The sequence below is a fragment of the Bufo bufo genome, chromosome 1 (genome assembly GCF_905171765.1).
Source record: "Bufo bufo chromosome 1, aBufBuf1.1, whole genome shotgun sequence".
Lineage (NCBI taxonomy): Eukaryota > Metazoa > Chordata > Amphibia > Anura > Bufonidae > Bufo > Bufo bufo.
In genome coordinates this window covers 793,287,030-793,301,075 of record NC_053389.1, presented here as the reverse complement: position 1 = coordinate 793,301,075, position 14,046 = coordinate 793,287,030, and the positions used below count along the sequence as shown (strand labels likewise).

General features: G+C 49.1%; 1 protein-coding gene across 1 annotated transcript in view; it reads left to right on the top strand.

The window, feature by feature from the left end:
- Window positions 1-2,768: 2,768 nt before the first annotated feature.
- The window catches only part of MAST1 (microtubule associated serine/threonine kinase 1), a 100,619-nt gene continuing 89,341 nt past the window's right edge, over window positions 2,769-14,046 (top strand). Inside the window, exon 1 of the mRNA XM_040416017.1 lies at window positions 2,769-3,168. Coding sequence (XP_040271951.1) covers window positions 2,769-3,168 — 400 coding nt within the window. The remainder of the gene's footprint in view (window positions 3,169-14,046) is intronic.

The window sequence follows — 14,046 nt, the reverse complement described above, 5'->3', positions numbered from 1 at the left end:
AAGAGGAGCAGGACAGGGACAGAAGAGGGGCAGGGCAGGGATGGAAGAAGAGAAGGACAGAACATAAGAACAGTGGGACAAAGAGAAAAGAGGAGCAGCAAAGGAAAGGAAAATAATAGAGGCAAGACAGGGATGGAAGAGGAGCAGGACAGAGATGAAATAGGAGCAAGACAGGAATGGAAGAGGAGCATGGCAGAGATGGAAGAGGAGCAGGACAGGGATGGATGAGGAGCAGGACAGGGATGGATGAGGAGCAGGACAGGGATGGATGAGGAGCAGGACAGGGATGGATGAGGAGCAGGACAAGGACAGAAGAAGAGCAGGAAAGGGGCATAAGAACTCTGGGACAGGGTTGGAAGTGGAGCAGGACAGGGATGGAAGTGGAACAGGGCAGGGATGGAAGTGGAACAGGACAGGGATGGAAGTGGAACAGGACAGGGATGGAAGTGGAGCATGACAAGGATGGAAGTGGAACAGGACAGGGAACAGAAGAGGAGTAGGATGGAAATGGAGCAGGACAGGGAAAGAGGAGGAACAAAACAAGGAAAGAAGAGGAGTAAAACATGGAAAGAAGGGCAGGGCAGGGGCAGAATAGGATCAGGAAAGGAGGAGGGGCAGGGTAGAGATGGAAAAAGGACAAGATAGTGGCAGAAAAGAAGCAGGACAGGGACATGAAAGGAGCAAAACAGGGATAGAAAAGAAACAGGAAAGGGACAGAAGAGGAGTAGGGAAGAGGGACATGACATGGGTGGAAGAGGAGCAGGGCACAGAAAGTATAGGAGCAGGAAGGGATGTAAGAGGAACATAACAAAAAAGGACAGTGAGAAAAGAGGAGCAGAATAGAGATGGAAGAGAAGCAGACCAGGGACAGAATAGTAGCAGGACAGGAAAGGAAGAAGAGCACGGCAGAGAGGGAAGAGGAGCAGGACAGGGATCGGAGAGGAACAGGACAGGGGCAGAAGAAGAGCAAGCCAGAGATGGATAAGGAGCAGGACAGGGACAGAAGAAGAGCAGGAAAGGGCATAAGAACTCTGGCACAGGGTTGGAAGAGGAGCAGGACAGGGAAAGAAGAAGAGCAAGACAGAACTGGAAATTGAGCAGGACAGGGAAAGAGGAGGAGCAAAACAAGGAAAGAAGAGGAGCAGGGCAGGGACAGAATAGGAGCAGGAAAGGAAGAGGGGCAGGGTAAAGATGGAAAAAGGACAAGATAGGGGCAGAAAAGAAGCAGGACAGAGACGGAAGAGGAGCAGGACAGGGACAGAAGAGGGGCAGGACAGGAATGGAAGAGGAGCAGGACAAAACATAAGAACAGTGGGACAAAGAGGAAAGAGGAGCAGGAAAAGAACAGAGGCAAGACAGGGATGGAAGAGGAGCAGGACAGAGATGAAATAGGAGCAAGACAGGGACGGAAGAGGAGCATGGCAGAGATGGAAGAGGATCAGGACAGGGATGGATGAGGAGCAGGACAAGGACAGAAGAAGAGCAGGAAAGAGGCATAAGAACTCTGGGACAGGGATGGAAGTGGAGCAGGACAGGGATGGAAGTGGAGAAGGACAGGGATGGAAGTGGAACAGGACAGGGATGGAAGTGGAACAGGACAGGGATGGAAGTGGAACAGGACAGGGATGGAAGTGGAACAGGACAGGGATGGAAGTGGAACAGGAGAGGGATGGAAGTGGAACAGGAGAGGGATGGAAGTGGAACAGGACAGGGATGGAAGTGGAACAGGACAGGGATGGAAGTAGAGCAGGACAGGGATGGAAGTGAAATACGACAGGGACAGAATAGGAGCAGGACAGGAAACAGAAGAGGAGCAGGACAGAAATGGAAATGGAGCAGGACAGGGAAAGAGGAGGAGCAAAACAAGGAAAGAAGAGGAGTAAAACAAGGAAAGCAGGGCAGGGGCAGAATAGGAGCAGGAAAGGAGGAGGGGCAGGGTAGAGATGGAAAAAGGACAAGATAGGGGCAGAAAAGAAGCAGGACAGGGACATGAAAGGAGCAAAACAGGGATAGAAAAGAAGCAGGAAAGGGACAGAAGAGGAGTAGGGAAGAGGGACATGACATGGGTGGAAGAGGAGCAGGGCACAGAAAGTATAGGAGCAGGAAGGGATGTAAGAGGAACATAACAAAAAAGGACAGTGAAAGAAGAGGAGCAGAATAGAGATGGAAGAGAAGCAGACCAGGGACAGAATAGTAGCAGGACAGGAAAGGAAGAAGAGCACGGCAGAGAGGGAAGAGGAGCAGGACAGGGATCGGAGAGGAACAGGACAGGGGCAGAAGAAGAGCAAGCCAGAGATGGATAAGGAGCAGGACATGGACAGAAGAAGAGCAGGAAAGGGGCATAAGAACTCTGGGACAGGGTTGGAAGAGGAGCAGGAAAGGGAAAGAAGAGGAGCAAGACAGAACTGGAAATTGAGCAGGACAGGGAAAGAGGAGGAGCAAAACAAGGAAAGAAGAGGAGCAGGGCAGGGACAGAATAGGAGCAGGAAAGGAAGAGGGGCAGGGTAGAGATGGAAAAAGGACAAGATAGGGGCAGAAAAGAAGCAGGACAGAGACGGAAGAGGAGCAGGACAGGGACAGAAGAGGGGCAGGACAGGAATGGAAGAGGAGCAGGACAAAACATAAGAACAGTGGGACAAAGAGGAAAGAGGAGCAGGAAAAGAACAGAGGCAAGACAGGGATGGAAGAAGAGCAGGACAGAGATGAAATAGGAGCAAGACAGGGACGGAAGAGGAGCATGGCAGAGATGGAAGAGGATCAGGACAGGGATGGATGAGGAGCAGGACAAGGACAGAAGAAGAGCAGGAAAGAGGCATAAGAACTCTGGGACAGGGATGGAAGTGGAGCAGGACAGGGATGGAAGTAGAGCAGGACAGGGATGGAAGTGGAACAGGACCGGGATGGAAGTGGAACAGGAGAGGGATGGAAGTGGAACAGGAGAGGGATGGAAGTGGAACAGGACAGGGATGGAAGTAGAGCAGGACAGGGATGGAAGTGAAATACGACAGGGACAGAATAGGAGCAGGACAGGGAACAGAAGAGGAGCAGGACAGAAATGGAAATGGAGCAGGACAGGGAAAGAGGAGGAGCAAAACAAGGAAAGAAGAGGAGTAAAACAAGGAAAGCAGGGCAGGGGCAGAATAGGAGCAGGAAAGGAGGAGGGGCAGGGTAGAGATGGAAAAAGGACAAGATAGGGGCAGAAAAGAAGCAGGACAGGGACATGAAAGGAGCAAAACAGGGATGGAAAAGAAGCAGGAAAGGGACAGAAGAGGAGCAGGGAAGAGGGACATGACATGGGTGGAAGAGGATCAGGACACAGAAAGTATAGGAGCAGGAAGGGATGTAAGAGAAACATAACAAAAAATGACATTGAAAGAAGAGGAGCAGAATAGAGATGGAAGAGAAGCAGACCAGGGACAGAATAGTAGTAGGACAGGAAAGAACGAAGAGCACGGCAGAGAGGGAAGAGGAGCAGGACAGGGATCGGAGAGGAACAGGACAGGGGCAGAAGAGGAGCAAGCCAGAGATGTAAGAGGAGCAGGACAGGGATGGATGAGGAGCAGGACAGGGACAGAAGAAGAGCAGGAAAGGGGCATAAGAACTCTAGGACAGGGTTGGAGGAGGAGCAGGGCAGGGAAAGAAGAGGAGCAAGACAGAACTGGAAATTGAGCAGGACAGGGAAAGAGGAGGAGCAAAACAAGGAAAGAAGAGGAGCAGGGCAGGGACAGAATAGGAACAGGAAATGAGGAGGGGCAGGGTAGAGATGGAAAAAGGACAGGATAGGGGCAGAAAAGAAGCAGGACAGGGACATGAAAGGAGCAAAACAGGGATGGAAAAGAAGCAGGAAAGGGACAGAAGAGGAGAAGGGAAGAGGGACATGACATGGGTGGAAGAGGAGCAGGACACAAAGTATAGGAGCAGGAAGGGATGTAAGAGGAACATAACAAAAAAGGACAGTGAGAAAAGAGGAGCAGAATAGAGATGGAAGAGAAGCAGACCAGGGACAGAATAGTAGCATGACAGGAAAGGAAGAAGAGCACGGCAGAGAGGGAAGAGGAGCAGGACAGGGATCGGAGAGGAACAGGACAGGGGCAGAAGAGGAGCAAGCAAGAGATGGATGAGGAGCATGACAGGGACAGAAGAAGAGCAGGAAAGGGGCATAAGAACTCTGGGACAGGGTTGGAAGAGGAGCAGGATAGGTAAAGAAGAGGAGCAAGACAGAACTGGAAATTGAGCAGGACAGGGAAAGAGGAGGAGCAAAACAAGGAAAGAAGAGGAGCAGGGCAGGGATAGAATAGGAGCAGGAAAGGAGGAGGGGCAGGGTAGAGATGGAAAAAGGACAAGATAGGGGCAGAAAAAAAGCAGGACAGAGACGGAAGAGGAGCAGGACAGGGGCAGAAGAGGGGCAGGACAGGGATGGAAGAGGAGCAGGACAGAACATAAGAACAGTGGGGGAAAGAGGAGCAGGAAAGGAAAGGAAAAGAACAGAGGCAAGACAGGGATGGAAGAGGAGCAGGACAGAGATGAAATAGGAGCAAGACAGGGACGGAAGAGGAGCATGGCAGAGATGGAAGAGGATCAGGACAAGGATGGATAAGGAGCAGGACAAGGACAGAAGAAGAGCAGGAAAGAGGCATAAGAACTCTGGGACAGGGTTGGAAGTGGAGCAGGACAGGGATGGAAGTGGAACAGGACAGGGATGGAAGTGGAACAGGACAGGGATGGAAGTAGAGTAGGACAGGGATGGAAGTGAAATACGACAAGGACAGAATAGGAGCAGGACAGGGAACAGAAGAGGAGCAGGACAGAAATGGAAATGGAGCAGGACAGGGAAAGAGGAGGAGCAAAACAAGGAAAGAAGAGGAGTAAAACAAGGAAAGAAGAGCAGGGCAGGGGCAGAATAGGAGCAGGAAAGGAGGAGGGGCAGGGTAGAGATGGAAAAAGTACAAGATAGGGGCAGAAAAGAAGCAGGACAGAGACGGAAGAGGAGCAGGACAGGGACAGAAGAGGGGCAGGACAGGGATGGAAGAGGAGCAGGACAGAACATATGAACAGTGGGACAAAGAGGAAAGAGGAGCAGGAAAGGAAAGGAAAATAACAGAGGCAAGACAGGGATGGAAGAGGAGCAGGACAGAGATGAAATAGGAGCAAGACAGGGACGGAAGAGGAGCATGGCAAAGATGGAGGTGGAACAGGACAGGGATGGAAGTGGAACAGGACAGGGATGGAAGTAGAGCAGGACAGGGAGGGAAGTGAAACCGGACAGGGACAGAATAGGAGCAGGACAGGGAACAGAAGAGGAGCAGGACAGAAATGGAAATGGAGCAGGACAGGGAAAGAGGAAGAGCAAAACAAGGAAAAAAGAGGAGTAAAACAAGGAAAGAAGAGCAGGGCAGGGGCAGAATAGTAGCAGGACAGGAAAGGAAGAAGAGCACGGCAGAAAGGGAAGAGGAGCAGGACAGGGATCAGAGAGGAACAGGACAGGGGGCAGAAAAGGAGCAAGCCAGAGATGGGAGAGGAGCAGGACAGGGATGGATGAGGAGCAGGACAGGGACAGAAGAAGAGCAGGAAAGGGGCATAAGAACTCTGGGACAGGCTTGGAAGAGGAGTAGGATAGCGAAAAAAAGAGGAGCAAGACAGAACTGGAAATTGAGCAGGACAGGAAAAGAGGAGGAGCAAAACAAGGAAAGAAGAGGAGCAGGGCAGGGACAGAATAGGAGCAGGAAATGAGGAGGGGCAGGGTAGAGATGGAAAAAGGACAAGATAGGGGCAGAAAAGAAGCAGGACAGGGACATGAAAGGAGAAAAACAGGGATGGAAAAGAAGCAGGAAAGGGACAGAAGAGGAGCAGGGAAGAGGGACATGACTTGGGTGGAAGAGGAGCAGGACACAGAAAGTATAGGAGCAGGAAGGCATGTAAAAGGAACATAACAAAAAAAGACAGTGAAAGAAGAGGAGCAGAATATAGATGGAAGAGAAGCAGACCAGGGACAGAATAGTAGCAGGACAGGAAAGGAAGAAGAGCACGGCAGAGAGGGAAGAGGCAAAAGACACAGGGACAGAAGAGAAGCAGGACAGGCATGTGAGAGGCACAGGACAGTAAGAGAAGAGGACATGGTTGGGAGAGGAGCAGGACAGGAGGAGAAGAAAAGCAGGACAGGGACGGAAGAGGAGCAGGACAGGGATGGTAGAAAAGCAGGAGGGAAAAGAAGCAGGATATTGAAAGAAAATGACCAGGACAGTTTTGAAAATAACGAAGGACTGGTTTAACTATACACTGCATTGAACATTTGCAGCACATGCAAAAGGGGTTCTCTGGGAATGATAACCTATCCTCAGCATAGCTCATTTGTATCTCATCTGTGGAGGTCTGACTCCTGACACACCTGCCAATCAGCTGTTGGAAGGGTTCGAGGTGCTCGGGTGAGAGTGCTACAACCTCTGCCTGTGACGTGTCATTTAGGGAATGCTGTATGTAGGACCACCACTGGCCTCTAAAAGTTCTAATGTAATTTTATAAGAAAACTATATATCTGTTCAGCTACTCTTGCTCTATGACATGCTGTCCGTGGACTGCACTGCATTCTCAATGTGACAGCTGCATGACATAGACATGCAATGACCGTCTGGTTGTGCTCCTGTGTAGTAGTGGCTTATGTCCTTTTTTTCCTCTCATAAGCAATTACCCATGAAAAATACTGATAGTATCACAGCCTCCGAGCAGCTGCATCAGAAGAGGGATACAAGCCCACCACCAAGGAGCGAGGCCCCCAAACCTATTCTCAGTCATGCTGGACATCCTTAGAGGCATGGAAGTTTCCATTCATTAGATATTGTGAGATGATCACCCTTGAAGACCAATTTGGGTAGCTTCAAAGAGGGCTATTGTATTAAAGGGTACTCTCATTTTGGCCAATCCCTACTTCTTAGAAGGGTTCCTTGTTCACAAGCTGATCACAAAGTGTTTCTTGCTGGCAGGAGTGGACTGGGAACTTAAAGTGGCTCTGGACAAAAACAAAACTACAATAGTCCCATGTTGTAGGCAGGTTCAACAGAAGTAAGTAGTGGAGTGAAGAACCGCACTCAATCAATTGTCTCTGGTGCCAATCAAGGACTGCGAGCAGTCAATAAATATGAAATGAAAATTGCGGCACTCAGATACTGGATTATTGCGTACAAAACTTTTTTATTTTTTCATTTTGTCAAGCATTTAGCAGTGATTCATCCAAAACAGCCCAATTTTAGATCCTTGGTACAAACAGTGGATTGGAGACCAGACGTTTCGGTCGTGACAGACCTTCATCAGTGGTCACATATTTTATCTGTTCTTGTAGGGTCCGGACATCTGGGTTTGGATGCATCCAAACCCAGATGTCCGGACCCTACAAGAACAGATAAAATATGTGACCACTGATGAAGGTCTGTCACGACCGAAACGTCTGGTCTCCAATCCACTGTTTGTACCAAGGATCTAAAATTGGGCTGTTTTGGATGAATCACTGCTAAATGCTTGACAAAATGAAAAAATAAAAAAGTTTTGTACGCAATAATCCAGTATCTGAGTGCCGCAATTTTCATTTCACGGTTCAACAGAAGTAGGCGGGGCCAGCAACAATATACCGCCCCAGCAGAACCAAATACTACGGTGCAACATACAATACTGCCCCAGCAAAACCAGATACCACAGTGCAGCACAATATACTGCCCCAGCAAAACCAGATACCACAGTGCAGCACAATATACTGCCCCAGCAAAACCAGATACCACAGTGCAGCACAATATACTGCCCCAGCAAACCAAATACCATAGTGCAGCACAAAATACTGCGAACATCGCTGGCCAGATGGATAAGTACCCGATGCTCCTACATTAATTAATGCTGAGAGTATCAGATCTTTATGTACCTGGCTGGCGGCCAAAAGGAGGGCTTGGTTGACCCTCTGGGCATTGGCCCATCATGAAATTTCTCTGTAGATTCTATGGCCATTCTGCCCATCCTTGCTGGGATCATTTGTAATTTGTGGAGAAACCCGGCAATAAGTGTTCAATTTCCCTACAGCACCACCACAGGGGAAATGAATTATTACACAGTGTCTATTCCAATTAATGGGTTGTCTTTGTAATGCAGGATAGGACAGATCCTCCAGAGTGAGAGACACTCTCCACTCCTGATCCAGAACAGAGAACCCCTCTCTATTAATTCCCTAAAAGGATAAATGCATCCAGGTCGTTCTGCAGCATGTATAATTTAAATGTACCCCACTGTGTTCCCACACCACCCCCTCCCCACGTATCCTCATGTCCTGCTTACTGCTTTACAAGAGGGCATTGTGACTTCACCGGAGCCTAGCAGACATTTGGGAATCACTGGCCTCTGAGGTGAGAATGCAGCACCAGATTGAAGTTTGCACACCCCTTCTAATCAAAATATGCTAAAATAATGAATTTTTGATGTAAAAGAAAATACAGACATCCTCACGTGATGTAAACCAGGCAGCAAGCCACCGTAGACTAGTTCTGCCAGCAGCTATATAAAAACTACATTTCCCATGAGAGGCAGCCGGCTCGCTCTCAGCATGCTCACATGAATATGCAGGAGGCTTCTTACCGCCATTGCAGGCCATCCATGTATAATGAATCCGGTTAATGAGGCTCAGGATGGGTGGCCGCTCACCGCTGCACTGGGCCTAGATCTTGAGGAGTTGTCTACGATCCGGGTCTAGCTGTCAGTCAAACCTGATAATGCTTTATCAACAAATTTATTCTGTAAGCCGATACCTGAGGCATCTGAAATTTACATACCGAGAGGAGAGCAGCTGGAAAATAATTCAAGTGTATAATGTTGATAGCAGATAATATACAAAGCTCTGTATCCTCTCCATATACGAAAAATAATAAACTACCCTGCATGTAGTTCACCGCCGAGTGTATACAGTATATAAGCATGGAAGCTGCTATATACAGAACATAACACCTAACTTAAATTAGGACCATGATGCTTTGTGAATTTGCACCAAATTCACGGATCTCTTGCATAGACCTGAGTTAGAAACACCCCTTCAAGGGAATTTCTACCATATGACATGTCAGACAGGCCATAAAGTTTTGATTGATGGATGGTTAGTCACTAGGAATTTGGAGGGCCTTGGGGCCCTGTAGACCATAAGTCCTTAACACCAAAGGCAACAACTACCGCTCAGTGGCGTCTCTAGCTTTCAAATTTTGGGGGGGCACACTGGGGGCCAGGACAAAAGTAGGGGAGGGGGCAGCTATAACAACGATACATTTACACAAGTACGCTTAGAAATGCTGCGATACTTTACCCAATACCTAAAACCGCAACAGGGAAGAAAAGTCCTGCTGTCTGTGGTTTAAAAAATAAATAAAAAAATCACTCAGATTTCAACATGTCCTAGCTGCCTGTGGATGACACTTTTATAGGGAGGGGGATCTGTGCATGACACTGCTATGGGGGGATGGGGGGATCTGTGAATGACACTGCTATGGGGGGGGGGGGTTCTGTGGATGACACTGCTATGGGGGGGGGGGGTCTGTGGATGACACTGTTATGGGGGGGGGATCTGTGGATGACACATACCGTATATAGCATCTTATGCTATATGTGTCATCCACAGATCCACCCCATGACAGTGTCATCCCCATTTCCCCCTCTATAACAGTTTCATCCACAGATCCCCCTCCCTATAACAGTGTCATCCACAGATCTCCCTCCCCGCCTCTCACAGGAGTGTACATTTGACATTTCTAAACTGTAATCCATATCCTGCAGTAACTTTAAATCCGGATTCAGCGGCCGCTCATCTCTACTAGTACCTTAACCTTACACCACTCGGCTAGCTTCGGTAACAGGGCCAGGCTACAGCCTACAGGTACTGCCTGTTAGTTGTTACCGAGCGAGTGCTGATTTCTGCAGGTCAGAGGATACGGATTACAGTTTAGAAGAAATGTACACTCCTGTGAGCGGTCCAGTGGCGGATCCAGAGCCTGGTCTCAGGAGGGGCACTTCCAGGTTATTTTCTGTCTGCCGCCACAGAACAAGGGTGCTTATAGAACAGACTACACAGTGTAGAGGTATACTGTACATTGTGTGGCACAGTGTAGAGGTATACTGTACATTGTGTGGCACAGTGTAGAGGTATACTGTACATTGTGTGGCACAGTGTAGAGGTATACTGTACATTGTGTGGCACAGTGTAGAGGTATACTGTACATTGTGTGGCACAGTGTAGAGGTATACTGTACATTGTGGGGCACAGTGTAGAGGTATACTGTACATTGTGGGGCACAGTGTAGAGGTATACTGTACATTGTGTGGCACAGTGTAGAGGTATACTGTACATTGTGTGGCACAGTGTAGCGGTATACTGTACATTGTGTGGCACAGTGTAGCGGTATACTGTACATTGTGTGGCACAGTGTAGCGGTATACTGTACATTGTGTGGCACAGTGTAGCGGTATACTGTACATTGTGTGGCACAGTGTAGAGGTATACTGTACATTGTGTGGCACAGTGTAGAGGTATACTGTACATTGTGTGGCACAGTGTAGAGGTATACTGTACATTGTGTGGCACAGTGTAGAGGTATACCTGTACATTGTGTGGCACAGTGTAGAGGTATAATGTACATTGTGTGGCACAGTGTAGAGGTATACTGTACATTGTGTGGCACAGTGTAGCGGTATACTGTACATTGTGTGGCACAGTGTAGCGGTATACTGTACATTGTGTGGCACAGTGTAGAGGTATACTGTATATAGTGTGGCACAGTGTAGAGGTATACTGTATATAGTGTGGCACAGTGTAGAGGTATACTGTACATTGTGTGGCACAGTGTAAAGGTATACTGTATATTGTGTGGCACAGTGTAGAGGTATACTGTATATTGTGTGGCACAGTGTAAAGGTATACTGTATATTGTGTGGCACAGTGTAGAGGTATACTGTATATTGTGTGGCACAGTGTAGAGATATACTGTACATTGTGTGGCACAGTGTAGAGGTATACTGTACATTGTGTGGCACAGTGTAGCGGTATACTGTATATTGTGTGGCACAGTGTAGAGGTATACTGTATATTGTGTGGCACAGTGTAGAGATATACTGTACATTGTGTGGCACAGTGTAGAGGTATACTGTATATTGTGGGGCACAGTGTAGAGGTATACTGTATATTGTGGGGCACAGTGTAGAGGTATACTGTATATTGTGGGGCACAGTGTAGAGGTATATGTGTATAACATATTCCACATGAACACTTACAATTACTTGGCTTGGCCCTTGGGGATCTCGGATACCACTTCCACACTTTGGCCGGGGGCTCGGCGGAGCTGATGAGGTGTTTTACCCTAATGAGAAAGATTTCATAATAAGGATTTGGAGAAGGGGCAGAGGGATAGAGGAGCAGGGAGAGGCTGGTGCTGCTACTAGGGGGTCATACCATGGGGGAGTAATAAAGCCCACCATAATGCCCCCCCAGTAGAAATAATTCTCCTTAAAATGTGACAGTGCAAAAAATACCCCCTTGTAATGCCCCTAGTTGAGCTAATGTCCCCCATAATGTGCCAGTATAAAATACCCCTATGTAGTGCCCCCAGTAAATGCCCCCATAGTGCTCCTCTCCCCCCTTCCTCCTAGTGCCCCCATAATGTACCAGTATAAAATTCCCCATATATCGTGCCCCAGTAGATGCCCTCAGTGTCCCCCATAATTTGCAAGTATAAAATACCCCTTCTTAGTGCCCCCTGTAGATGACTCCATAGTACTCCTCTCCCCCCTTCCCCATAGTACCCACCATAATGTGTCCCAATATAAAATGCTACTGTACAGAGCCCCCCATATAAAATACCCCTTCTTTGTGGCCTCAGTAGATGCCCCTATAGTGCCCACCAATAACGTGCCAGTAATAAGTGCCCCCCATCATGTGCCAGTAACAAGTGCCCCCATCACGTGCCAGTAACAAGAGCCCCCATCACGTGCCAGTAACAAGTGCCCCCCATCACGTGCCAGTAACAAGAGCCCCCCATCATGTGCCAGTAACAAGAGCCCCCATCACGTGCCAGTAACAAGAGCCCCCATCACGTGCCAGTAACAAGAGCCCCTAAAATACGTGCCAGTAACAAGAGCCCCCCAATACGTGCCAGTAACAAGAGCCCCCCAATACGTGCCAGTAACAAGCCCCCCATCACGTGCCAGTAATAAGGCCCCCCATCACGTGCCACTAATAAGCCCCCCATCACGTGCCACTAATAAGCCCCCCATCACGTGCCACTAATAAGCCCCCATCACGTGCCACTAATAAGGCCCCCATCACGTGCCAGTAATAAGCCCCCCATCACGTGCCAGTAATAAGCCCCCAATGTGCCAGTAATAAGCCCCCCCCCAATTTGCCAGTAATAAGCACCCCCCATTGTGCCAGTAATAAGCCACCCCCCCCAATGTGGCAGTAATAAGCCCCCCCAATGTGCCAGTAATAAGCCCCCCCCAATGTGCCAGTAATAAGCCCCCCCAATGTGCCAGTAATAAGCCCCCCCCCCCGCAATGTACCAGTAATAAGCCCCCCCCAATGTGCCAGTAATAAGCCCCCCCCCCAATGTGCCAGTAATAAGCCCCCCCACCCCAATGTGCCAGTAATAAGCCCCCCCGCCCCAATGTGCCAGTAATAAGCCATGCCCCCAATGTGCCAGTAATAAGCCCCCCCCCCCACAATGTGCCTGCGCCGGCCTCTGATAGGCTGCCGGCCTAGTGCCTGCAGCCTATCAGAGGAAGGGGAAGGGACACGCCTCTCCCTTCCCTGCACTGCCGCAGCACAGGCCGGCAGATGACTATGGAGATGAGCGCAATGGAAGCGCTCATCTCCCTGTGCCCGACTGCGGCCGCGGCGGCTTACTTGTGGGGGACATTTTAGTTGGGGGGGAACAGCATGATGTAGGGGGGGCCGTGGCCCCCCCCTGGCGACGCCACTGCTACCGCTGTATGTTACTGGTAGAAGAACCAAAACAGTGCTCCTTCTCTGACATCACTTACTGCTCTGCAGTAACTTTACTGCCCCTCCCCACCTCCATCATGCAGATAATACTGAGATCTCTCTGCTCCTTTTCAGAAAATATTCCTTGCTTTATAGTACAAATGCAGCACGCCAGACCTGCAGGGTATAGCGAAGCGAGGTCACGGTTATGGGCAATCGAGAGTTGCTCACTGTATTGGAGAACCCTGGGCAGGCATGCGGCAGTGAAGGAGAGGTAGACACAAGTTCCTCTGGGGCACACTCTGTATGTAGGGACCAGGCCTGATGGAGGATGAGGTGCCCTGGATGTTACAGGTATTTTGAGTGCCTGGGGCAAGGTCCCTTTTGGATTCGTGACGCCAGTGCCTGTAACGGTGGCACACCGATTTACAGTTGGAATAACTGAGGTACACAGATGGTATAGTGAACCAAACGTTGCTTTACTGAACAGTCCAACTTTGTACATACAGATGGTAATACAGTCCTTTAGATCACAGCTTTACAAGCAGGCTTACTCCACAAGATGGCAGGTATTGATCATGCAAGATACTCAGAGGGTAAATCCACAATGCACTCAGAATCAGGTTGTACCTTTCCTCAGAAATAGCGTACACTGTCCTTTTCTAGAACTCCTGTCTGGTTTCAATCCCAAGGCCCGGATGCCTAAATGGTGGCTTAAATCCTTGGTATATATATTTCTTCCTCTCGTATTAAATCCTTGCGTTGCTTCCTATATAGCATCTGCCCATCAGTGTTACTTATCTTTGCTTGGATGAGGAAGGACTGCGGGTTTCTCCCAGGAGGTGCTGTCCTGCAACTGGGGTGTCTCTACTGAGCTAATCCTAGCCTCAGGAGCTTCAGGTGGACGAAGTAACTCCTCTAGTCCCCTGGAATGAACTACCACTCCCCTGTCTGGGCCTTCCTATTTATATCTAGGGCTCTCTGGCTCCCTCTAACGTCTGGGAGGCTAAACTACACCCTGACAGGCCTGACACCAGCTAACACAGGGAAATGCATACACA